The sequence below is a fragment of the Amblyomma americanum genome, chromosome 11 (assembly GCF_052857255.1).
Source record: "Amblyomma americanum isolate KBUSLIRL-KWMA chromosome 11, ASM5285725v1, whole genome shotgun sequence".
Taxonomy (NCBI): Eukaryota; Metazoa; Arthropoda; class Arachnida; order Ixodida; family Ixodidae; genus Amblyomma; species Amblyomma americanum.
In genome coordinates this window covers 43,914,736-43,940,971 of record NC_135507.1, presented here as the reverse complement: position 1 = coordinate 43,940,971, position 26,236 = coordinate 43,914,736, and the positions used below count along the sequence as shown (strand labels likewise).

Here is a 26,236-nt window from a genome sequence, read left to right as displayed (position 1 = left end):
TTCGATATACTACGCAATTGTCCTATACTTTTACATAGTATATTCAAGGGGGTAATCTGTGTGTTCGATATAGCCAATAATTCGAAATATGCGGGTTCGATATATCCGGGTTCGACTGTACTGGCTATTGTAATCGTTTGTTGACTTTTTACATTAAAAATGCAAGGACAGGGTGATGCATCATAGATTCGTAGGTAATGTACTTGGAAAAAGGAAAAAATCAAAAAGCACTGTATTTAATCAAACATAAAATGGTCGCACTTGAAACAAGAGGGTAGCATTTGCTGGCATGAAGCACGAAAAAATGAGTCAAAGGCAACCTTTCACGTCTGTTATTTATCGGTATAAAAACACTTTCTCTAATTCTACTTCAGTAGCAATCAACGACTAACAAAACAATACCAATTTTATTGCACAGAACAGGTCACATTTACAAAACAGGCTTGCCAGAGCCTCAGTGGGCTTGACTGGCTATGCCTGGCTGGCAGCAGGCAAAACATATGCACTGCGGAAAAACAACGTATTCAAAGTTGAATATAGGTATTAATGTCCAAGATACTAGGCACCTCAAAGCCTTCTTAAGCTTATACCTTGTAGCGGTAGAATACATGCTTGGCGAAAATTGGTTAAATAAATGCTGGGTCATGGCCTACTACGAATTCTTTTTCCATTTTTTGTAGAACACCGTGGTATATGGTACGGGTCTGAAGAGTCAGGGAGTGCCGTGCCGCTCGGAATGGTGGAGCACCAAATTGCTCGAAAAATGCTGCCTTCACTGTCTCAAGAGATGCCCATCAGGTGGCAGGAATAATAACTGGCCAAAGATCTCACGGAGTAGTGTCCAGTTGAGCAGCAGGCGGTGCCAAACGTGAGAGAAAATGCCGTTGACATACAATATGGCCTCGGCTTTGGTGAACAAAGCTACCTGCGGCTCGGTACGGAACGGCAAAAGCGGTAACATAGGCGGGTGCCACTTGTCTGGCAGTAGAGCCATGGCCTGTAGGCACTGCAGGTGTTGTGGCTGAACGGCTGGGAGCTGAGGCGGCAATGCACTGGCTCGGTGGTGGGCGACGGAAGCTCAGTGTCCAGTATCACTAATTATGTTTGATTGGTGGACACATTTGTTCGCACATTGCAAGGCAGGTGCCTGAGATGCCATGTCTGCGGAGACACATAGCCAGGTGTGTCTGCCATGCGCAAGCCTAGCTCTTCTTCCTTGCACATGCTTAGGCTGTGGCGCTACAGCGTAAATGTAGTAGTTAGTCGGAGAAGTGCAAAGGTTGCTTGCACTGTGCACAGCATGGAACAGCAAAATGTGAACGGACTGGCACAATCAACTTGCCCTGCCTCAGCAATATATGAACTGGTGCCTTGGCATTTCTTGGAACTGTCTTTGTTTTGTGCATTAGTACTGTATTGGAAATACAGTGGAACCCCATTCATACGTCTTTCACCGGACCGCGAAACAAAAACGTAACAGCCGGGAAAACGCAACAGTGAGGAAATGTCCGAAAATTAATGAAAACAGTGCAGCTTTGCCTTGAAACAATTTATTTCGACATCAAGTGAGCTTAGGTCATAAAAAAATCTAGAATGGTCGATTGCTGTTTTTTCCGCTCGCTGGAAAACACCATGCGTTTCTCGATGGCCTGGAAAGCCGCATTGCTCTCAGCGTCGCTTTGAGGTGCGACGTACCTGCGGAGGAGGTCCAGAGCCGCGACGGCTTCTCCAAAGCTCGGATCCGCCAACTCCCCGGAATCATGCGGCTCGTGCTCCTCGTCATCATCACAGTCTGAGGCTTCACTCGCGGCCGAGTCTGCAACGATCTCGGCGATACTCTGACACTCGGACGTCACGACAGCAGCATCCACGGCGACGTAGTCGTCATACGTGACTCCCGTGGCACCCAGCGCATTCAAAGCTTCACTCAGCTCTTGATCATGAGAGGCTGCTTCCGTCTCTTCAGCTTCCGTGGCAGTTTCCTCTCCGCCGTCCATGCGAAAGCCACACCGCGTGAAGCAGTGCTGTGCAGTTGACGTGCTCACTGCAGTCCACGCTGAAGCGGCATTCCCTTGTATCTCGGCACGCTTCGAGACGATGCTGTTAAGCGTCGAGGGTGGCAGACCAAGATCCTTGGCGATGTCGACTCTTTTCCGCGCTGGCTGCCTGTCGACTGCGTTGAGAACATCCAGCTTTTCCTCGAGGGAAAGCGCCTTGCGCTTGCGCGATGCCATCAAAGGACGACAAATCGCTCGCAGTGTTAGCGAGGCCCAACGAGGCGTAGGCAGCGTAGGTGTTGACGGGAGGACACGGACGACTCGGATGGGTTGAACCGCACAAACAAGAAAGACTGGATTAGCGAGGCCTGACGAGGCGTAGGCAGCGTAGCTGTTGACGGAAGGACATGGACGACTCGGATGGGTTGAACCGCACAAACAAGAAAGACTGGATTGCTGCGGGCCCCCGGGTTTTACTCGCTTCGGCTGACGAGGCAATGGCCATCTAGTGGCAATCTCTCCAACTCGCGTGCGGCTTTTTATGGCCTCCGAGATTACCCACGCGCGTGCAAGGGGGTGATCTCGGAGGCCATGGTCTTGTAGCCAATTCCGTAGCCAAGCCTGGCCAAGACTCGTCAAAATGGTGCTTGGCGCGCGTTGCCCGGCCGGGTTCGGGGTGCCAGGTTGCGACGTATCATGCGGGAACGTTTTCACAGCTACAACGTAACAGCGGGGTACCCAATACATCGGATCCTATGGGAGCTATGCCGGGACCGGACGAAAACGACGTAACAGCCGGGAAAACGCAGCAGTGAGGAACGTAACAGCGGGGGTTCTACTGTATTTTGATGTCTGTTAATTCTGTGTCTAATAAATTCTCATTTCATTTGACATGGGATTTGACAGCATAGCGCAGGTGACTTTAGAAAATGCCTCCTTACCTCTCTCAAAGCAGTGGAGAGGTAACAGGTGCTCGCTCTTTGCAATCTTTTGTGATCGAGTGGCTTGATTATTCTTTGCCTCATGGGTCATTTATACCAGTTGCATCTAAGTCCTCCACTGAAAACGCATATACTTTGTGATACTTGTACCCACTTTGTCAAAGCTTGCCTGGAGGGGGAAGCTTTTCAAATTTGATGGCATGATATGGCCATGATCGTCGCAAGAGATGTTTCATTGGAGGTTGTCTGGGCAAGTGTTCGTCCTGCAATGGAGTTGACAACTGAGATGATGATAATGACGTCACTGAGGGCTGCGATCGTGACCAAACTAGCGCCGTTCACAAGCAGGCCTATGTTTGTCACTGCGGGCACTTCAGTGTCAAGAGGTTGAGGAAGCCAGCTTACTCTCCACTGGCAACACAAAATAGGTGGGTAGGTAACAACTTTAATGATTCATGAAAGAACCAAGTGAGGGGAAGGAGGCGAAAAGAGGAAGCAAGACGACGATTGGTCCTCAGGCCACTCTAGATGGCCGGGCCCTTCGTATCCTGTTAGCGCGAGATCTTGCTAAAATTCCTTTGGTCTAGCACTCCTTGCGTGCGGATGACATCACCATCTGGCTCAATACCGGCAACCTTGGCGAAATAAAATCCAAGCTCCAGCTGGCCGCTGACACTATTGCTGCGCACGCCAGCAGCATTAGTCTAAGCTGCTCGGCAGCTAAACCTGAGCTTTTAGTCATGGACCTAAAAGAGCGGGACCCCCCTAACATTCGAGTCGTACTAGACAACACACCCATCTGCTGTGTCAATAGAATCAAAATTTTAGGACTTAATATTTCTGACAACAGCTCAACACTGAGACCACAAAATTAATTCATGCTGCGATTCTCAATGCAGTGTCGCTAATTAAGCGTATTGCCAATCGTCATTGCGGCATGAAGGAAGCAGACACGCATTCAGGCCTTTTGCCTATGCAGGATCACCTACTCCATCCCTTGTCTCTAGCTCACACCCACGGAGACCTAGCAACTCAATAGACTCATTCGCACAGCATACAAAACTGCTCTCCTTCTCCCTAAATCAACACCCACTGAGAAACTCCTTCAACTAGGGGTGCACAACACCCTGGGAAAGTTGGTAAAAGCACACCCCATAAATCAGTACCATAGACTCTCACATACCAAAACGGCCATATTCTCTCTACTGCACTGACTTGGAATAACCGTCCCCGGCCATATCTCGGCCACGCGAAATTCTCGCAGTGCTGCCAGTAACAATGTCTGCATTCTGCCTTTTCCCGAAAATACTGTGTATACTCGCATAATGAACCCACTTTTTTTTCCAGAAAAGTTGGCATGAGATTGGGGGAGGGTTCATTATGCAGGAAAGAAAGGTTTCGACAGATTTTTTTGGAAAGGTCAAAATTTCATACCACATCTTTGTCCGTCCTTTCGTCACCAACAAATGCACGCTGCCAGATGTGTTAATGCCACTGGTATTTAGCATCGTTCACATTGACGCAATCCCGCAATTTTGTGGCAGCCGGTGGCACTGGCCAATCGCGGCAAGATAGCATGAACATTCTGAACGCTGGCCTTGAAGGTCGGGGGCGGAATTACGGATTACTCTCAATCGAAACAGTCTCAGAAATAGTCTCAATTGCCCCTCTCCTATTGGTCGGGCATGAGCGGCGGCCATTTTGATTTTTTGCATCACTGGCTGACGTCGTAAACGTCCCAGAAGTGTCGACGTTGCTCACCTAATTACGCGAGCAGATTGAGACGATTTTTTGAGAGCCAGAAAACTAGTCTCAAAGCGTTTGAGACAGCTGTTCACATCGTCGTACACGCGGGTGACAGCACGAGCAACGGGGTAGGAGGTCGCATGAAGACGACTTTGACACGTGGGGCGAGTTCTACGCTTCGACTTGGGAAGGAGACTGTGCAGTGGCTGTGCGACGAACTCGCCGTTGAACTGGGAGGTGTGCGGGTGAGTGTGCTGTCAGTGGAGCGGCAGGTGCTGTAGAGCGGCAGAGGCAGGCGTACCTAGGGATAGTGCAGGGACAGTTGCAGTGGAAACTCAAGCGTCTAGAGACGACTCACCATGCTGGCGTGGAGAGTCATATCAGCCACTGTTTCATGTCGCCACTGTCATTGCCTCGTGTCAGTGCACAACACACATCTGCAAGTGTGTGAGCAACTTTGTGATGTGGTTGGGCCCTTGGCCAACCTGTGTACCGCCGGAAGCTTGCAGTGACAAACAAGTGCCCCACCAGCTGCCACTTCATTGACAGTGTGTTTGCCAGTGTACTTCCCATTGCCTCAGCAGTGTGTTGCAGTCTCTTTCTGAAGGAGGAAAAGGTGTTCAAACAGCTTGCCCAATATGTGAAAATCATCATTGTGCGCTCTCTTTTGCCAATGCTTATGTCAGCCCTCCTGCCCATTGTCTATCTCCTTCCAACTTGATGGAGTGCCTGTGGTCATTACCTGTGTGACAAACATGCATGAACCAAAACTGTAGTGCTGGTATAAGGCACGAAATATTTGTGATGCTTATTGGAATCGAAGCTGCTTTTAGTGCATCATACATTCAGTGAGTGCATTTATTTTTTTTAGGCACAGCATTTGACACGAGTGTTTCTACTGCAGCAAAGGCAGTGTACATACAAGCGTACTTTACCTTGATGTACAAATACCATATGGCATTTCATTTCCAAGTGCAGTTAAGAAAAAAATTTTGAAAAATTGAGTTCAAAGTGCCTGTTTTCTTTCATACAGAGGCTAGCTGTACAATAAATACTGCATGGTGCAGTGTACATAATGCATTTTCAGGACTAGAAAACATTTTGGCACATATAAGATGTGTAAATACCAAAGCTAAGCTTTTAGCTTGATATGTGACTAGGGGTTTCACTCTGGGCTAAAAGCTGTACCTACTGCAAGGAGACCACTGTACAACAATGCATAAAATAAATATTGTAAGGTGCAGTGGCTACAATGACTGCTGAATGACTAGAATGTTCTTCACTGATAGACAAAGATGTGTAAACATCACAGACACGTCATCAAGGAGATGGTGTGTGAGTAGAGGTTAGTTTACAATAACAAAACATGCAACACTGTTACTAGAAATGCTCTACAGCTCTAGGAATATACAGGCAGCTCCATTATGGGAAATTTTGAGCACTTGGTTATTGCCCCATAACTGACACCTAGCTTGGTTTGCGATAACACAAGGCTATGAAGTCTTGTCCAGGATGACACGAGACGATGACAATGCCAAATTGCTGGACAAGCTCCTTATGCTATCGCATAATATGTGTGACAAGTGTAGCTGTTTTCAAGCTACTTTTCCTCTAGGTATTTAATATCCTAGTCATTTTCAACTAGTTGTTCCCTTTCCTACTGGAGTGGCCTGTATACAGGGTGCCTCAGGTAAGATGGACCATAATTTAAAAAAAAAAACCTAAGTGTTCTTCCGAGCTGCAAAGAAGTGCATGTTAGAAGCTATGCAAAGTATTTAAAGCTCTTCAAACACTGCCCTCACCAAACCTAGCTATACCAACATAACTCCGCCTGCTGCGCAAAATACATATAACATCACTGCCCTGTCCTACCTACCTCACTACCCTGGATCATATGAAAAATTGAACATTGCCTCTACACATTCATTGTGGAGAAGTCTAGTGCTGTGTACCCGCGAACGTGAACAAACTTGCTCAACTTTCTGCCCTGTTGCAATTAGCCTCTACACAAGCCATACAAGCAACTTCTTCTTACCTGGTTGACCCCGGATCTATTACAAGATCAGCAAATAACGTTAATGAAACAAGCTCGTTCCTTCCTCGGCAACAATAGCAAAGTTATCAAATCAAGTGCATCCTTTCTCTAAACAAACTAAGTGGAGCATAAACATCACAATTTCTGCATCTTGCGCAGGAAAAAAAAAACTACCGCTACAACTGAACATCAACCGAACGGAGCTACAAAGACACGAACGGAACATCAAGTGCTTAGCCCGATGTGGGCGTCATCACTTGGTTATGAGGCAGAAGAGTGATTGTTACCACAGAGGCTTTTCGTGTTGGCTCTCATTTCCCGCACTAAGATTGCAAGCTATCAGCAGCTGTACCTGTCTGCTCCCGTCTGTCGGCAGTTGCTTCTGTGGGATGATTCATAGTTTTCTGGTATTTTATGAATAAAAATAAACAGAACTACACGTCACTCGGTCATAGATAGTAGGCGCCAACCGAGAACACAGACTAAAGTTGTCTTCGTCAATTTTCGAGCCGAGCGCAGCTTGTAAATTGATCTCGGCAGGCTCATAGCGTTCGCTGCCTTCAATCAGATTTTTCTGCACAATTAAGACATCCTCAAAGTACCTTGATTTTAGACGACACGCAAAAAAAAAAACAGGAACTAGGCATAGAATCAGCTGTTTTCTTGCAGGCCGCCATGTTCACGCTATACCACTGCCAGCGCGCCCTCATGGCAAGAGAAGTTACCCTACAGCAAATTTAATTGCAAAACTGAGAACGCTTCTAATTTTCATTCATGCAGTTAAGTTTTCAACACAGTTTATTACCAAAATAAAACTATTTGTTTTCATCATTGCGTTTCTGTTTATTTTAAGACTGACGTGTTCACGCTTGACCGCTGACAACAAAAGGGACTAAACAGCAAGCTTAATTGCAAAACTTAGAACACTTCTTGTTTTGCTTAGTGCTGTTGAGTTTCAAATACAGTTTTTAGCAAAATAAACATTACTCATTTTATTCACTGCGTCTTTACAGCAAAACGTTAGCCTACAGTCCCTTGTCGTGCAAATAAATGCTTCCGGGGCGGAGCCCTGCTACTAACCACCGCAACCTTGCTGCTGATTGGCTGATTCCGCGGTCAGCATCTCGCGGTGTCGCCATTTTGACTTCACGTTCTCAAAATTGAGAGCGATCCATAATGCCACCCCAGGTGTGTGTTTTAGAAAAATATGCAAGGTTAAAAAAACACAGGACAGTTACGAGTGTGTAATGCAAATGTTTGAGCCTTAGCTTAGAGCTCATAACATCTTGGCACTCTGCCAAGTTCGCCAAGCGCACCACATCACGCTCCCCTCACCCCTACTCCTCTGGCAAGAGCTGTCCTCAAAAGATAAACAAGTGGTGATGTAACCGGTAGGTAGCTCCTTAGCGCATGCCAAGGTCTTCACTGCAGACAGCGCGAAAACTGAGAAGCCCGCTACTTAAAGCTAAAATCTAAAATAGAGTGAATTCTGGACAACAGAAATGGGAGGGGGGGTCATTATGCGAGCGGGCTCATTGCGCGAGTATATATACGGTACCCACTCAGAGCATGATCGAGAGAGACAGAAAGCTGGAGCCGAGGCTTTGCACAAGAACTATCCTCCCCATGCTCCAGCAGTTTACGTAGACGTGGCAACACTAGAACCTCTGTGAGCTGCATCAGTCATTTCATCGGCGCAGCTCTGCCAGGCCTGATTGTGTGCACAGTAGGCTATTTACCCCTGACGAGGATGGAGAACGTTCTGACTGGACTGAGGACTTTACCTTAGTCTATCGAGATCTTTATTTCTGGCTTGTTCAACCAAGGGTTCTGCAGCGTGTTAGTGGGCACACTTATACAGCTGGTAAATGGTTGATTGATTGCTTCATTTTTCTGCACTGTGTCTGCTGCTTAGTGATTTTTGGCTTGCAATTTTGATTTGCCTTTTTCTTGTCGTGACATGCTTTGATCTTCCCTTACCAGGTGAAGCACTGGCTGGAGCAGCTGTGTGAAGAACTGGTTGAACGCCTCCTGAGGGACCGGGAACAGGTGAGCCTAGTCCGATGGTTTATGCGCTGTTTTGACATTTTGGAGTGTGCTCTAAGAACTTGCGAGGCAACAGCTGAGAAGGCAGTAAAGGCGAAATTGTTTGTTGGTGTAGAGTTCCTCGTCTATCAATCCACAAAGATAAATTAAGGCAGTCAAGCAGTTGTTTAACAAGCAAGCAAACACTAATCCAGTGTGCCTACTTTCAGTGTTTATTCTTTTTCATCACCATTGTACCAGTGGTGTATATGTGCGATGACAAAGTTCTGTATGTTTTGTTTTGTTGCCTTGTAAGTGCCATCTCTCTTGTGGGCCAGTGCAAAACGGACAACGGAGCGCCCGTGTCGTCTTCTCTTTCCTAGGTTCGTTGTTCGTTTTGCGCTGGCCCACAATATGAATTACTTCCTACTTGCCCAACACAACGTGCCATCTCTCTACCTGACTGAAGCACGAATTTTCTGTTTTCTTCTTGCTAGTGCTTTTGAACAGTACTATAAGGGCAGTTGAGTCACAGCGCACATTTGGCTTTACGAGTGCGGTTGTTTTTAAGCAGATTCGCTTTCCATCCTCACCTGTGGCCCTGAAACATGGCAGCTAAAAAAAAAGTCTTGAAATTAAATTGAGGACAGTGCAGAGAGCTCTGGAAAAGATGGTAGCTGTAATCGTGAGATACAAATAGCATGGTGAGAGGAAAGGAAAGTAAGATAAAGATTGGCAGGGAGCAGTGTGGGTCGGGGAACAAACGCGGGTTAATGACATCCTAGTCGAAATCAAGAAGAAATGGGCTTGGGCAGGGCATGTAATGTGAAGGCAAGATAACTGACACTCATTAAGGGTAACAGGCTGGATTCCATTCGATGGCAAGCATAGCAGAGGGTGGCAGAAAGTTAAGTCGATGGATGAGATTAAGAGGTTTGCGGGGATCAGGTTGTTGTATTTGGCGCTGCACCAGGTTGTTAGGAAGTCAATGGGAGAGGACTTCATCATGAAATTATGGTAACTGGGCTGATGATAACGATCACTTCGCAGCCGCACCTAGTGCACTTAAAGCAGAAACATGCACAGTTAAATCGAGCCTTTTCTTATGGCGTGTGCAGAACCAGCGCACTGCCCAGTTGTTGGTGGTCAGTGTGCGGAAGGTGGGGCAGGAAGGTGGCACATCACGCTCCTGCCAGCTGGTAAGCTACGACTCCTCCAGGGTGGCGAAGGATGCACTGGCTGTGGTTATGAAGCTGAAGGCATCTTCTCCAGCATCATCAGACACTTGGTGAGGGAAAGGTGCACAGTGGTTCGTTTAGGCTTGCCTAATCAGTTGTCAGCTACTGATCTACTATTTAGAGCTCAGCTGAAAAGGCACACATAGTAAATATCGTATTATAAGTAGAATCTCAATGATACAATAACGTTTGATACGAATTTTGGTATTGTACGATTTTCTGCAATTTGGCAGGTTACCATTATCTCTCAAGAGAAGTATATAACAGCTGTATCTTACCGGTAGTCACCTATGGGACAGAAACATTGGGGCAAATGAAAAGGATTCAGCTTAAATTGAGGACAACGCAGCGAGCTACGGGAAGGAAAGTTATAGATGCAACATAAAAAGACAGGAAGAAGACAGAGTGGGTCACGGATCAAACATGGTCTAATTGACATCCTCGCAGAACTCGAGAAGAAGAAATGGGCTTGGGTAGAGCATTTAATGCGAAGGCAGGATGACGGATGGTCACGAAGTTTAGAAGCTTAAGTGTAAGTTAAGTTCTAAGTTTAAGAGCAAGTTGGAGATAAGGTGGCCGCTGATGCCACGGCACAGGGTTAATTGGGAGATATGGAATAGGCCTTTGGCTTGCAGTGGGCATAGTCAGGCTGCTGCTGCTGGTGGTGGTAATGATGGACCGGAGAAATTCAACAAATTATCCGGCATTTCGAATTAATCGAGGTCATATGATCAAGGTTTTACTTGGTGCCAGCACCGAAAGTAGGAAAAACATTGCTAAAGCCCAGATTAATTTTCATGCTGCAAAATTATCGGACCTCTGGTATGAAAGTCATTCATCTTGTATGAACAGTATTTTCATCTTCGATGAATTGCTTGCGTAAACCAGAGAAGTTGCAGCGTTGATCTTTGCTTTGTTGAACTTGTGTAGAATGGTGGAATGTGGTTTCTCCTTACGTTGCCTTTTCAAATCTGTGAGTGAACAGGAAAATCTAAAGCACGTTGCTCTATGGTTCTCTCTACAGCATTGCCTCTTGTTCTTTTTCCAGGAATCCACCATTAATAAACTTATCGATAGCAGCGACCAAATTTCGGGACAGTTTGGAAGACGGGTCACAGGAGATTTCAAAGTTCCTTGTGAGGCAGTCCAAGTCTGCCACACCTAAGAAGCCCGAGTCAGCTCCACCGCCTCCTACAACACCCATAACAGCCGAAGAAACCTCCGAAGCAGTGAGTGAGAACAAGATCTCTGCATCACACTCTTTGGACACTCCAAACAAGGAGGACCAAAGAGAAGACCTTCCGTTTTCAGAAAAACTAGCTATGATCTTGGCGAGCCCTCGAAAACCCAGCAAAGATGACAGTGTGGTTCCGTCTACTGTAGCCAAGCAGAGCCACGTTGAAGAAGTGAAGCGTGCCTTATCAGCCTCAACCACGTCAGCATCTTCAAAAAAGACTAGCAAGGCAACAGGGGCGGCGGCATTGAAGCCAAAGAAGACAACCTCCAAGAAGAGTTCTAAGAAAGCGACACCTGTTGATGCTCCGAAAGTGAGCTACTTTGAAAAGATGTGGGCCAGAAGTGAGGCAGGTGAAAAAGCGTCACCCTCCACTGATGGCACAGCAAAGACTGAGAATTGGACAAGCAACATTTGTGCGGAGGGTATTGATGATGCGTTGAGTGTCCAATGCACGGATTCTTTGAGCTGTGATGGCTTACCAGGGTCTACTCTTGTCCTTGATGAGGACGACGGCAAGGTGGTTAGTTCACGGCTGTCACATGTTGAACAGAGGCCTAGTGTCCATACTGAGAACACGGATATTGCTGAGAGAGCCGGCACGACCCCTGCCTTGGATGATGGCGCTGGCGTTGTCGACGGTAATAGTGACGAAGGAGGGTGGAAATATTTGTCGATAGACCCAAGCTTGCTGCACAAGTGCAAGCAGTGCGGCAAGACCGTGTTAGTCTGGAAGAAAGAGGAGCATGACGACTACCACGTCGCCCTGAACCTCAGCCGCGAGAACTGCACAGTCACAACTGTTGCTAAACCAGTGCCTGTCAATCGCAAACGGGCCGCGTCAACTTCTACAAAAAAAGTGACACGGGAAAAAAAGGCATGCGCTGAGAAAACAAAGACGTTGAAAGACTTTTTCACTTGATGTCTGTAGCGAAATTTCGTGGATGGTTTTTGTAAGTTGGTTGATGGCTTGTATTTATTCACCTTTTGTTATTTTTAGAAAATTTTTTGCTTGGTGGTGCATCTATTATACAATGACATGCTATAAGCATGGTGTAAAATTTTATAATGTAATTTTTAGTACGATGTTTGTCAGCCCAGTGAACTGTATGGAATGGCTTTGTTCTTCTCGAGGTGACCAATTTTTCTCTTCCAGTGAGTATACAAGAATCATGAGGTACTTTTCAGTTGCGCAAAGGTTTGTGCCATCATTTACACGTGTTCGTGGGTGTTGTCAAATTCGTGTAGTGTTGTATAGAATGTTACAGCATATATATTTATACATAGAAGTATACATGATAATTCGCATCATGTATGGTCAAGTTGTGCCTTGAACAATGCAGAGTTCAATTGTATTTGAAAGTTAAGTTTGCACATAATTTATTAAATCGTTCATATATCAGCATGTAGTTACTTATAGTTGGATTGCATCTCAAAATACTTGATGAATGACATTTTGTTATGTTATAGCTCTATTTTTAGCTCGAGACACATGCATAACGGTTTTTGAGCAGTCTTGTATGGTGTATCTGTTTTGTAGAAGTGGTGTTTTGGCGAGATTTCCTTAACCACTACATCTCTTGGACCTTTTATAGCTAATGCAGACAGCCCTGTGCTTCACTGCAGAAGATTTCACGAGTTTCTGTGCAATTTCTATACAGTAAAACCTCGTTTAGGTATACTCGCTTAAGCGGTAGTTGCGCTTTGGATGCAGTTGCATGTAATCCATAACTTAGCTTGTACGTTTTATGCTTGCCTACGGTGTAGTAGCTAATTACTAATGCCTCTGTGAAACGGATGTACCTGTCATCATGTATGAAGCTGAAGGGGTCTCATAAAGCAGCCACCAACTGCGTCACGCATTGCAGGAAAACTTCACCATTGGCCCTAATACATGAACTGTGGTGAAGCGTAGATATTAATATGGTGCGGAATATGACAAGCACACTTGTAGCAGCTGACATGCCCAAAGCGAGCACTTTCCTCCCTTTGCCAGGGGTGCTAGTATACTACTACCTCTCTTGCACCCGATCACTCGCCACCACCCCATTCGCAACTTCCAGTGCCCATCGTCATAGCTATTGCTTACTATTGTCATGTGGCACTGCTTCTTCGCAGCACTGTGCTCATCTGGCCACCATAGCAGCATGGTAGCTCAGCAGTTCAGGCTGACCACAGCAAACTTTCTTTTTCCTCCATGTACCACAGCGCCAGTGCTGTGCAGCTTTGCACGGCTGTGGTTCCGTTCCATGTCATTGCATTGTTGCATTACTGGTGTTGTAATGGATTGCATGCTTCCCACATCTAGCGCTTCCCAAGTGACATCATCCCCCGCATGTTTCGCTGAGGCAAAGCTTGGAGTGTTCACTAGCACCGCCGCCAATGCATGTGAAGGGTTCATTGCGGAAGTTTAGCTTCAAGAAGTCGCTGTGTAAATTCATGTTTTGCATGTTTAGAGAGGTAGACAGTGCAGTTGAGACTTCTCTCCAGTGTGGTCAGATAGTGACATTGTTGCCTCTATCATTACCCAGATATCATCCAATGCAGGCGATGCTGATGAAGCTAAAGGGCAGCTTGATGTTGCTTGCTAAAGAAACTGCATGCACGCTGTACGTGCTTGCTTGGTGCAGCTATGGGGCCTTATGTAGAGCTGTTTGTGCTCAGTTTAAACATCTTAAGCGTTGCATTAATAGTTGCGATGCCACCTTGGCCGAAGGCATAAATAGCCGATTTCTGTGGTCCAAAGAGAATAAAAGCTTCCGCATGGGCTTTCCTTCATGGAATGCCTCAGGTGCCATGCTTTGCCAGGCCAGAAAATATATTTTAGCGATTTACAGTTTGAACATAGTGCTGCTTTGTGCGTAGTTTTCTGCTGTGCCATGAGGTACTCCTTAACGAGGTTTCACCATTCAAGGTTTGCATCGATTCAAAACCTTTTGAATCTTGCATGAAAAGATTGCTGTTGTGCTTCACACCTACAGTGGCAGAGTGAAATATAACGTGAATTAGACCCATTCTTATTTTTCGTAGTTTGCTGCATGATGTGGCAAATTTGCATTAAGTTTAGTGAAAGATCTGTGCGCAAGTTTTTTCGGGACAAAAAGATGATGTGAAAAAAAAAAATGGGGTTTACATCTGTGGTAGCGTGGATGATTAGCAGTGCTAGCTGTTCCTCCTTGAGCTTTTGCAACTGCTGCATTTGCTGCCCATAAGTGTGCGACAAATGTGTTTCTGTTTTGGGAGGGACTAGTGCGAGGTGGGAGAGACAGGCTATGTGAACGTGATTGTGCCACTCTGCCTCCCAGTGATGCTGGGGTGCATGGATGCCCGACGGTGTAGACAACTATATTACTTCTAATCTGGCAACCTCTTGCTTAACAGCTAGCATTGTGGATGTGAAAGGGAGCAAAAAATTTGTTCCTCGTAAGAGAAGTGCTGCCCCCAAAGGATATGTGAGCATGTTATTCACATTTTAAAGGAAAAATACAGCGCGAACAGAGACGACGGACGAAGAAGAGGTGCACGACACAAGCGCTGTCTCGCAGCTAAAATTTTATTCAGGAGGAAAACATATAAAAGCGACCGAAAAAAACTGTGAAGTCAGCAATCACATGAGGCAATCAACACAAGGAACAAACTCAAACTGACAAGATGGCACGGGGCGCCCTTTTTCTATGACCCATGGCAAATCAGGTATTGTCCAAGAACCGTATCTCCGCATCTGATAATGTGATAGAGGGTTGGCTGATGCATGCGCTAATTTTCTTTATGAAAAATGCTTCCATGACCTCTCTGGTGCGCTGCTCCCGTCGTCTCTGTTCGCGCTGTATTTTTCCTTTAAAATGAACGTAATCCAGCCAGCCCAACTTTCCATCCTACTACATGTTATGCACATCAAAATATGTGTTGCATGAATACAACGAATAAAATGACCTTGCACTGAGAGGATAGTTGGACATGAATCATATATGGCACTGCATGAACAGTGAGTCCACGAAACAAACATCCCACTTGAAAACAGCATTGGCCTAGTTTTCATTTCACCTTGTCTTTTTCACTCTTCTGCAGCGCCTGCTGTTTTTTCTATTCCTGACTTGATTTCTGAGTGCTCTTAAATTGCCCAGCTGGGTAGCTGTGCATCTCATGTCTCGCTCCTTCCGCAGTGCAGGTGTTGTCACCTCTACGAGCATAATAATAATTGGTGTTTGGGGAAAGGAAATGGCGCAGTATCTGTCTCATATATCGTTGGACACCTGAACCGCGCCGTAAGGGAAGGGATAAAGGAGGGAGTGAACGAAAGGAAGAATAGGTGCCGTAGTGGAGGGCTCCGGAATAATTTCGACCACCTGGGGATCTTTAACGTGCACTGACATCGCACATTAAAGATCCCCAGGTGGTCGAAATTATTCCGGAGCCCTCCATTACGAGCAGGTGCACCATGCGGCTTTCCGCCCGCCGCAGGCAGTGCCCGTGCGGCGCCGGTGTCTGGCCATCTCTACGCCGCGATCATCTAGTGTTGCGAGGCTGAAAATTCGGCTTCCAATTGTTTGAACCCCAAGTCAACTAGCAGGTCTAGTGCGCGCCTACGCGCTTTTTATTGCGCCGCTGGCAACGCGTGGCACGTGACGCGCGTCTTTCTACGATTCGAACACCACATCGTTGACTCCCCGCGGGCGGCACCAACACTATCCTCGGCGTCGACCTACCAAAAGCTTGCGACAACGTTACCCACGCAGCCGACCTAGAAGGCCTGCGGATGTACAAGCCCGCGACTTCCTCTCCGAACGCACAACCACACTTACCCCGGCGACCACCGGTTCCACATTAGCTGTACGTACGCAAAGCGCTCCGAAGTATAAGTTTTAGCTGGCTGTGCCATAGCGTCCCTCAGGCGCACGTAGCGCCATCTAGTGACAAGACGTCAAAGCACATCAACGCTCGGTTGAAGAAAATTTAATCCGTGATTACTGATAACTAGTGTGAGTGCATTGGGAGTCTTTTTTGATCCAAGAAGAAAAACTATGCAAACCGAAGAAAATGTAAGAACTGGCTAAAAGCTAGATACTGATCCGGAGTTCCCGGGTTCGAACCCGACCGCGGCGGCTGCGTTTCTATGGAGGAAAAACGCTAAGGCGCCCGTGTGCTGTGCGATGTCAGTGCACGTTAAAGATCCCCAGGTGGTCGAAATTATGCCGGAGCCCTCCACTACGGCACCTATTTCTCTTTCTTCTTTCACTCCCTCCTTCATCCCTTTCCTTACGGCGCGGTTCAGGTGTCCAACGATATATGAGACAGATACTGCGCCATTTCCTTTCCCCAAAAACCAATTAATAATAATAAAAAAAAGCTAGAAAACTGCTTCGCCAGGTGTCGTTGCTACGAGGACAACACTGAATTTAGTTAGGCCTAGGAGCTTGAAAATCGCCAAATTATCTGAATATTTATAATTGGTTTTTTGGGGGAAAGGAAATGGCGCAGTATCTGTCTCTTATATCTTTGGACATCTGAACCGCGCCGTAAGGGAAGGGATATAGGAGGGAGTGAAAGAAGAAAGGAAGAATAGGTGCCGTAGTGGAGGGCTCCGGAATAATTTCGACCACCTGGGGATCTTTAACGTGCACTGACATCGCACAGCACACGGGCGCCTTAGCGTTTTTCCTCCATAAAAACGCAGCCGCCGCGGTCGGGTTCGAACCCGGGAACTCCGGATCAGTAGTCGAGCGCCCTAACCAGTGAGCCACCGCGGCCTGGTTCAAATTATCTGAAAAACAGGGGCTAATTATCGCTTATACCGCTACGTGTAGGCAAGAGTAGGCGAAATAAAAGCGAACCGCTACCATTTGAGCGAGCTGTTGCGTCGGAGAATCCAGCGGCGACATGTATTTATTCCGAAACGGGCGAACAGGGCGCCGCCATCTTGTCAAAGTTAGCGTACGCAAGCGCCGCAACGCAAAGTCCGCTGGCTAGCGTACGCACGCAAGGCTTGCGTTCTGCGCATGCGCACTACCGTCCCCACAAACTCCGTGCGTACGCACAGCTAAAACTGTCTATTGTGTCACTGGGAGCGAGGGGAACGCCTCAGGGAGCTGTGCTGTCTCCTATTCAACATAGTCCTACTGCGCATCAACTCGCCCAAGTCCCTGACATTTTCTGTGCTGACATCACTGTCTGGGCCTGTCGAGATAGTGATGCCGACATGAAAAACCTAGTCTGTACGCGCGAACCTACTCGTACGTTCGCGCGCGCAGTCTAGCCTGTTCCTCTTCCCAATAAGAACATCTCTCTCTACCGCCCCAGGTAGCACGACACCGCCAACCCTCCCATCTCGCACGCGCTAGGGAACCACGCCATTCCTCTAGTCTCCAAGGTTCGCATCATGGGTCTCGTCCTTCACCCCCCACGGCGCGCGCGCGGCTCCATGTAAGCTCTCCATACCCAATCCCAGCAAGCCATCCGTCTCATCCGGCGCGTGGCGAACGGGCGCGCGGATCCATGAGGGCAGAACACACTCCATCTCTCCCAAACCTACATCACGACCCGCACAGCGTACTCATTCCCCTACCTCCCACTAACGCAAAGGAGCGGGACCGCATTAACGTGCTCCTCGGGAGGTGCACGAAGGTCGCCCTCCGCCTATCCCCCCAGTATCCCTACTGCCCGGCTCCTCAACCTCGGTACCCACACTACGTTTGCGGAGCTGGCAGAAGTCACCCTAACAGCACAGCTGACTCGCCTGCCGGGTGCCGTGGCAGGCCGCACTGCTCTCTCAGCTAGGCATCGCCCCCATCACCCATCCTACCTAGGGGGTTCCCCCACCTCCAGACCTTCGCTCCCAGGTCATTATCTTTTCCGTCCACAAGAACATGCACCCCGAGAGCGATGGAGAACGCAGGCAGCCCGCGCCAAAGCCCTGCACAAGCTGTGCGATGACAGTTTCGAGGTAGCCTACGTAGACGTGGCAGCGTATGTACTCGTCGGGCTCCCGCATGGTCCTCGCCGTCGCTAACAACCAGGCCGCATTACTCGCATTAGGCTCCATGACCACAGACTCATCCTAAACTGCAGAGGAGGAGGCATTGCGCTCGCTCTCATCTCCACTTTGCCACCGAAATTCTCTCAGACTAAAAGTCCGCCCTATATAATTTCGCCAGTGGCCTGGTATCGCTGCTCGGCTTCTACGCTTCTGGCACCCCCACCTGCCCCTTAATCGCTATCCGGGTCCCCGCACACGCAGGCCTCCTTGGTAACGAGGAGGTCCACTCCCTCGGTCATCCAGGAAGCATCTGTTGACCTTAAGAGATACTGCTACGGGCAACAATATCCTTACCCACTATAGAGATACCCGATGCGTTTAGGCACCTCTGGCTCCTTCCGCGTGGTCCTCCGGGTTTCCAACAAACACGTTGGGTTATGATGCAAGGATGCCTTGCGGCTGGCGAACGTATTCGTGATCGTCGAATCTTGTATTCGACTCCCTACCTCCACCTGCGGAAACAGGAGGAGGATGCCTTCGATGTCATCTCATCATGAAACGAGCGTTGGACCTCCTGGTATCTACTTCTACCAGCCACCTCATGGCGCGGGGGGTGGTGAACACTTTCAGGGAGCTTCCAGAGGTCGGCCTCAACAACCAAAACACTTGTCTTATAAAGACAGGGTCAGGTCTCCGCCTTCTAGCCTGACTTCACATCAAACACGAACGGCTCAAAGAGGAGAGATGCCGCATTCTCACACACTGGAGGCGCGCCCTCTGCGTGCGGGCTCTCCCCAACGCGTCCAAAGAGGACTATAGTGGCCGACACCTGGCCGGGGCGGAAGCCTTGGACCGCCTTTATGGAAGCAAACCAGGAGTCCTCTACATGGACGCCGCCGGCCCGGAACCCGGGGGTTGATAGAAGGCCGCGGTCGTCCACGAGGGCAAAACAGTAGACTGCCTTACGTTCATGGCCCAGTCAGCAACTCACGCAGAATAGGTTGACGTCTCCCTGGCAGCCCCCGGCTTCTCCTCTGAATACATAATCACCGACTCGCGAGGGGCTTGTTGAAACGTTGAGCAAGGGTGGGCTACTCCACTAGCTTATTTTATCTGCCAGAACTATAGCGGAGACTCGGATCCCGCCTACCGATCTCGTTTGGGCTCCAGGTTATCAAGGCCTTCACGGAAATGAGGCAGCCGCCGCCCGCGCGCTCTCCGGGCATTTCCTACGGGACCCGACGCGGACCAGGACTCCGATTTCAATCCGGGGTACACCTTCAAGCAAATGTGCGAATATTACAAATCCACGCAAATAACTCCCCACATCGTGTAAAGGGCTGGGGAAGGCCAACGAGCGGGTTACGATGTTTCCGGCAACCCTAAAGCATTTCGATCTCCAATTCGACTGGCGGTTCTCGCTCTGTGGGGAGCTGTCTGACGCCTACCACAAGATGTGGGCCTGCCAGCAGGACACACCCCTATCGCCTATCTCCAACCCCACCTAAGAGTACTGGGAGGCGACCCTGTCCGGCTGCTGTACTATCGAGGCCCAAATATTAAGGGCCTTAACGCAGCGCGCCCGGGCTGCGGCAACCGCCAGCGGGGTGCCTGACTAGGCATCCTACCTAGTGGTGTTAAGGGCGTGACCCTGCAGGTCATGGCCCCCAACAGCTGTCCGTATATGAGTGCATAATGTCTTCATAACCACCACCTCCCTAACCCAGGCCTCCCACTGGCGACGACTCCAGACCCGTCCGCACATCTCCCTACCCTATTCTTCGTGTCCGCTACCCCAATCAGTTCCACTTTTCCTGCAAGCTCGGGGGAAACCGGGAGACTTCGCGTCTTCCCGCGTTCGAACCCAACCGCGGCGGCTGCGTTTCGATGGAGGCGAAACGCTAAGGGGCGCGTGTGCTATGCGATATGAGTGCACGTTAAAGATCCCCAGGTGGTCGAAATTGTTCCGGAGCCCTCCACTACTGCACCTCTTCTTTTATTCTTTCACTCGCTCCTTTATCCCTTCCCTTACGGTGCGGTTCAGTTGTCAGCCGATATGAGACAGATACTGCGCCATTTCCTTTCCGCAAAAACCAACCGATTTTCCTCATACCCTTCCTGCCGCAGTGGTGAAGCGGTTAAGCGATGCGCCACTGTTCTGCGATGGCAGGTGCACCCTGCGTTTGGGCCTTGTGTAGCCAGGTTGTTTTTAATCGAAAAGCTTCACTACGCCAGCTTTTGGAGCTGTCAGCGGGGCCGCAAGTTTGACCTTGAATGTAGGTATAGGTCAAACCATGCGCATAAATGGTGGTGGCCAGCTTCGACACATGACGTCAGCTACACCAGCGGATGTTACACCAACTATCTCGACTTTGACCTTGCCCTCCGGTCAAGCGGGACAGCGTCTGCCGGCATCGCATGCACCGGTATTGAAAGTGGGTTCTGCACTTTGATGCTTTCAGCGGAACGCTAGGTGTGATCGATGCGACGCCTGCCGTGCAGACCGTTTACCCGTTGCGGTAGCTCAGTGGTTAGGGCGCTCGGCTACTGAGCCGGAGTACCCGTGTTCGAACCCGACCATGGCGGCCGCGTTTCGGTGGAGGCGAAACACAAAGGCGTCCGTGTGCTGTGCGATGTCAGTGCACGCTAAAGATCGAAATTATTCCGGAGCCATCTACTACGGCACCTCTTTCTTCCTTCTCTCAGTCCCTCCTTTATCCCTTCCCTTCAGGCGCGGTTCAGGTGTCCGTCAAGATGTGAGACAGATACTGCGCCATTTCCTTTCCCCACAACCAATTTTAGCCGCCGCGGTGGCTCAGTGGTTACGGCGATCGGCTGCTGGCCCGAAAGACGCGGGTTCGATCCCGGCCGCGGTGGTCGAATTTCGATGGAGGCGAAATTCTAGAGGCCCGTGTACTGTGCGATGTCAGTGCACGTTAAAGAACCCCAGCTGGTCGAAATTTCCGGAGCCCTCCACTACGGCGTCCCTCAGCCTGAGTTGATCTGGTACGTTAAACCCCAATAAACCAACCAAAACCAATTTTCATTTCAAAATGATATTGATATTACTTAAGGTGGGCTATACTCCTCTCAATAATTAAGGAGAATATCAGTAATAGTTAAAAAATTACTTATTCAATATTAGTTAATATCACCCTGTTAGCACGTTTTCAACTGTATTCTGATTTACTACACCACTGACAACGTTATGCCTGATAAAGCGCTCATCTAACTCAAAAAGTCTATTTTATAAATTGTGTAAAGTCTTGGTTGAAACACCCTATATGTTTTTCCGAGTATATGCTGGTAATTCCCAAAACTTCTAGCATTGAGAACAAGGTATGTTTTCAGAGAAAACAGTGCAGAAAGACGTTGTTTGAGAGTACTTTTAGTTCGAAATCAATCAACGTGCATTTGTCGTATATGGGGGCTTAACGTCCCAAAGCGACTAAGGCTATGAGAGACGCCGTAGTGAAGGGCTCCGGAAATTTCGACCACCTGGTGTTCTCTAACCTGCACTGACATCGCACAGTGCACGGTCAACGTGCATTCTGTTCGTTGCTTTTCAGGTGACGACTCTCTCTAACATATTAAAAAGGAAACCTTGCAGTTATTTATCGGCAATTATCAAGTGTAATCTTTCCGATTTTTAAGCATTGCATTTTCATTTCGCGGCGGCCTCTTGATGCAGTGTATTACTTTCTCTTTACTTGGACGAAATTTTGAATAATTGTCACAGAAGGAACCTGCGCTTCACCGGTGTCGTTGCAGTTGTTCCATTCGTGGACTAAAAACTGCTGCCGACAGCCGCTTGAGCCGCTACAAACGCGACAGCACATTCTTAGAGGTCCGCGTTTGGCTGATAAGTCATTGTCTATATCTTCTCAGGGCAGATAGCTGACACACGCCTTGAGTAGCTTCGATAGAGTGTGGAAGCTCATGCCAATAAGCGTAAGAAGGTGGCGTGGAGAAGTACGACGAGTGCACCAAAAAAGTAGCTGTGCATTGTTCAACCCGGCTGGACCCAGCAAGACGAGTGAAAGTTCTGTTACGCATGGTTAGATACGGTTTAGCTTTGATTGAACTTTACTGCATATGAGCAGTGTGGCTTGAACGGCGTCGATGCATCGTCGAAGCACTAGTTCCGGCGCGTTGCTCATCCATGGCTTTGTGTGAAGGTAAGTACACTTTAATCTGCCTTGGATGTTACCTCTAATTCAGTGTGCTGTGCGATATCAGTGCACGTTAAAGATTCCCCGGTGGTCGAAATTATTCCGGAGCCCTCCACTACGGCACCTCTCTCTTCCTTTCTTCTTTCACTCCCTCCTTTATCCCTTCCCTTACGGCGCGGTTCAGGTGCCCTACGATATATGAGACAGATACTGCGCCATTTCCTTTCCCCAAAACCAATTATTTTTATTATTATTATTATTATTATTATTATTATTATTATTATTATTATTATTATTATTATTATTATTATTATTATTATACGCTGTGGCGAAGCGGGCACGAGACGGGGTCTCGTAGTGTCGTGTCGCGGACTAAAGATGCCGACAATGTAGCGAGGTCTTCTGACTTCCAAACTCTCTTTTTGAACACTGAAATAGTTTTTCGCCACCACCACCGAGAGCCATAACCACTGATCCACCGGGGCGGCACAAGCACGAATAGGTGAATTTAGGCCCTGCTCGTCTAGCTCTCTCGGAGAAGCTTTTTCAGCGGGCAACCTAAGATTATAGCTTCCGATAGCAAGAGCCCGCGAATTTAGAAGACACCAGAAACATAAACCCGAGGACGAAAGAGAGAAACCCTTTAATTAAAAAAAAACAATATTCCCGACGTTTAAAAATCGCTGGCATGCTAGTCTACATGGGGAAGGGAATTTGGAAGATAAAGACGGAAGGGGAGCGGCCTGAAAGAGGTAAAATAAAGAAAATAAAAAGTTGAGAGGATAAAATGTGGTCATAAAGTGCGTTTTCAGGTGCATCGGAGAGTAATGTTGTAACATATTGTCACAGGCCAGACGGAGAACAGTCGTAGACGTAGAGGGGGACCGCAGAACGGCCGAGGTTTTTAATCGCCCAGAACAGAGCCAGCTCGAGCGCGCCTCACGCGAACGCGACCACTTCGTCCTCGTCACGGCTTAGCGCGCAGGTAGCTCGAGCCAGGTCCGTGGCATTAGTCCCCCGAAAAAGAAGAGCATCGTCCCGATGCGAGGGTATGTACAAAGCAGAAAACGAACAAAAAGAAACAAATTAAAACGCAGAACCCGAACACAGTTTAAAGTGGAGCGTCATCGCTCTCACGCGAGAAGTATGGCTTAAGTCGCATTACATGCACAATGTCAGTCCGTGGTTGCCGACGACCGGTAGCCACAGTTCCACGTGGAACAACCTCATAATCCACGTTTCCAACACGACGGAGCACCTCATAAGGTCCGAAATATCGGTGCAGCAGTTTTTCGGACAATCCCTTTTGGCGGACAGGGGTCCACACCCACACACGGTCACCGATGTTGTAGGTAACCTCCCTGTGGCGCCGGTTGTAACGTCTGGAGTCCGTGTCTTGTTGAGCTGTGATGTGCAAACGAGCAAGCTGGCGAGCTTGCTCGGCTTGTTCGACAAAGGAGCCCGCATCTGGTGTCAAGTCATCATCCACGCACGGGAGCATGGCGTCCAGCATCATCCGCACTTCTCTGCCGTCGACTAGACGGAATGGTGTAAAGCGGGTTGTTTCTTGAGTCGCAGTGTTGTACGCGAATGTGATGTAGGGGAGTATTTGGTCCCAGGTTCTGTGCTCCACATCCACGTACATGGAAATCATGTCGGCCAGTGTTTTATTCAGGCGTTCTGTGAGCCCATTTGTTTGGGGATGGTATGCTGTCGTTGTTCGATGGCTGGTGTGACTCAGCTCAAAGATGTCGTGGACAAGCTGAGCTGTAAATGCCTTCCCTCGGTCTGTGATGACGACGGACGGAGCGCCGTGTCGAAGCACTATTGCACGCATAAAGAAGTGCGCAACTTCGAACGCTGTGCCTTGAGGGAGAGCCTGCGTTTCGGCGTAACGCGTCAGGTAATCGGTTGCAACAGCTATCCATCTGTTTCCTCCCGACGACAAGGGAAATGGTCCGAGGAGGTCCATGCCGACTTGTTCAAAGGGTATGTTAGGAGGCATGATAGGTTGCAACATGCCAGGCGGTTTCAGAGGCGGCGTCTTCCTACGCTGGCACTCACGGCAGGTCCGAATATATCGCTTCACACATGAGGCAAGGTTGGGCCAATAGTAGTTCTGCCGCACTCTGGCAAGTGTGCGCGTGAATCCAAGGTGCCCAGAGGTCGGCTCGTCGTGGCAGGCGAGGAGGATCTCGTGGCGGAGGGCGGCTGGTATAACCAGAAGGTAACTCTTACCACTGGAGGCGGAGTTTTTCTTATACAACACTCCGCCTCGAAGACATAGGGATGGCAGCCTACGAGCCAGGTGGGAGGGTATCGAGGGATGGTGACCTTCTAGATGCTCCATGAGCAGCTTCAACTCGTCGTCCGCACGTTGTTGTGCGATGATGTCGGACGACGTGACTGCACCAAGGAATGCTTCGTCTTCTGCGTTACCTTCGTAAGGTTGCACGGGTGAACGCGACAAGCTGTCAGCGTCGGTGTGCTTGCGACCAGACTTGTAGATGATCGTGAAGTCAAATTCCTGTAAGCGTAATGCCCAACGTGCTAGGCGGCCACATGGGTCCTTCAAGTTTGTCAACCAGCACAATGAGTGGTGGTCAGTAATAACCTTGAACTGCCTGCCATACAGATAGGGGCGGAACTTTGTGATGGCCCATACTACGGCCAAACATTCCTTCTCAGTTGTAGAGTAGTTACACTCTGCACGGGAAAGTGCACGGCTAGCATAAGCGATTACTTTTTCGACACCGTTCGGACGCTGGACGAGAACCGCTCCAAGACCGACGTTGCTGGCGTCCGTGTGAATTTCAGTGGCGGCATCATCGTCAAAATGGGCTAGTACTGGTGGTGATTGTAGCCGACGTTGTAGATCGTCAAAAGCAGCTTGCTGCTCGGCACCCCACAAAAATGGCTCCTCATCTCGTGTCAAGCGCGTCAGAGGACTGGCCAGCTTAGCAAAGTTTTTTATGAAACGTCGGTAGTACGAACAAAGGCCTAGAAATCGTCGGACGGCTTTTTTATCAGTGGGAACCGGGAAGTCCGCGACGGCAGAAATTTTGTCAGGGTCTGGCCGGATGCCCTCGGAGCTGACGACATGCCCGAGAAACTTCAATTCAGTAAATCCAAAATGGCATTTTTGCGGCTTTAGAGTAAGATGAGCTGATCGGACGGCTTCTAACACCACTCTGAGCCGCTGCAAATGTTCCGAAAACGTTGTTGAAAAATGATTACATCATCCAGGTATACTAGACATGTTTGCCATTTAAGGCCGGTGAGCACGGTATCCATCATTCGCTGGAACGTTGCTGGAGCACAGCAGAGTCCGAAGGGGAGCACACGAAATTCATAGAGGCCGTCCGGGGTGACAAAGGCGGTTTTCTCCCGGTCCCTCTCATCAACTTCTATTTGCCAATATCCGCTGCGCAGATCTACCGAAGAAAAGTATTTTGCTTGGCGCAGTCTGTCGAGGGAATCATCTATACGAGGTAGCGGATAGACATCTTTTTTTGTTATGCTGTTAAGTTTTCTGTAATCCACACAGAAGCGCAGCGTGCCATCCTTCTTTTTTACGAGAACGACAGGAGACGACCAGGGACTATTCGATGGCTGGATTATGCCGTCATTGAGCATCTCCTTCACTTGCGTTTGGATGGCCTCCCGCTCTCGGGGAGATACGCGATAAGGCTGTTGATGTATTGGGCGCGCGCCATCGTGCGTGACTATCCGATGCTTAGTGATGGGCGTCTGACGTACCTTAGACGACGAGGTAAAGCAGTCCTTAAACTGCAGCAACAATTCTTGCAATTGCTGCCTTTCTGCGGGCGGGAGGCCCTCGTTTATGTGAACGGCGCGTACTGCCTCTTCGTCAA

At 48.7% G+C, this 26,236-nt stretch overlaps 1 protein-coding gene across 1 annotated transcript in view; it reads left to right on the top strand.

Annotated features, from left to right (window-relative positions):
- The window catches only part of LOC144111182 (DNA polymerase eta-like), a 42,613-nt gene extending 27,452 nt beyond the window's left edge, over positions 1-15,161 (top strand). The window contains exons 9-11 of the mRNA XM_077644357.1: positions 8,703-8,768; positions 9,863-10,032; positions 11,031-15,161. Coding sequence (XP_077500483.1) covers positions 8,703-8,768; positions 9,863-10,032; positions 11,031-12,138 — 1,344 coding nt within the window. The 3' untranslated portion in view covers positions 12,139-15,161. The remainder of the gene's footprint in view (positions 1-8,702; positions 8,769-9,862; positions 10,033-11,030) is intronic.
- The last annotated feature ends 11,075 nt before the right edge of the window (positions 15,162-26,236 follow it).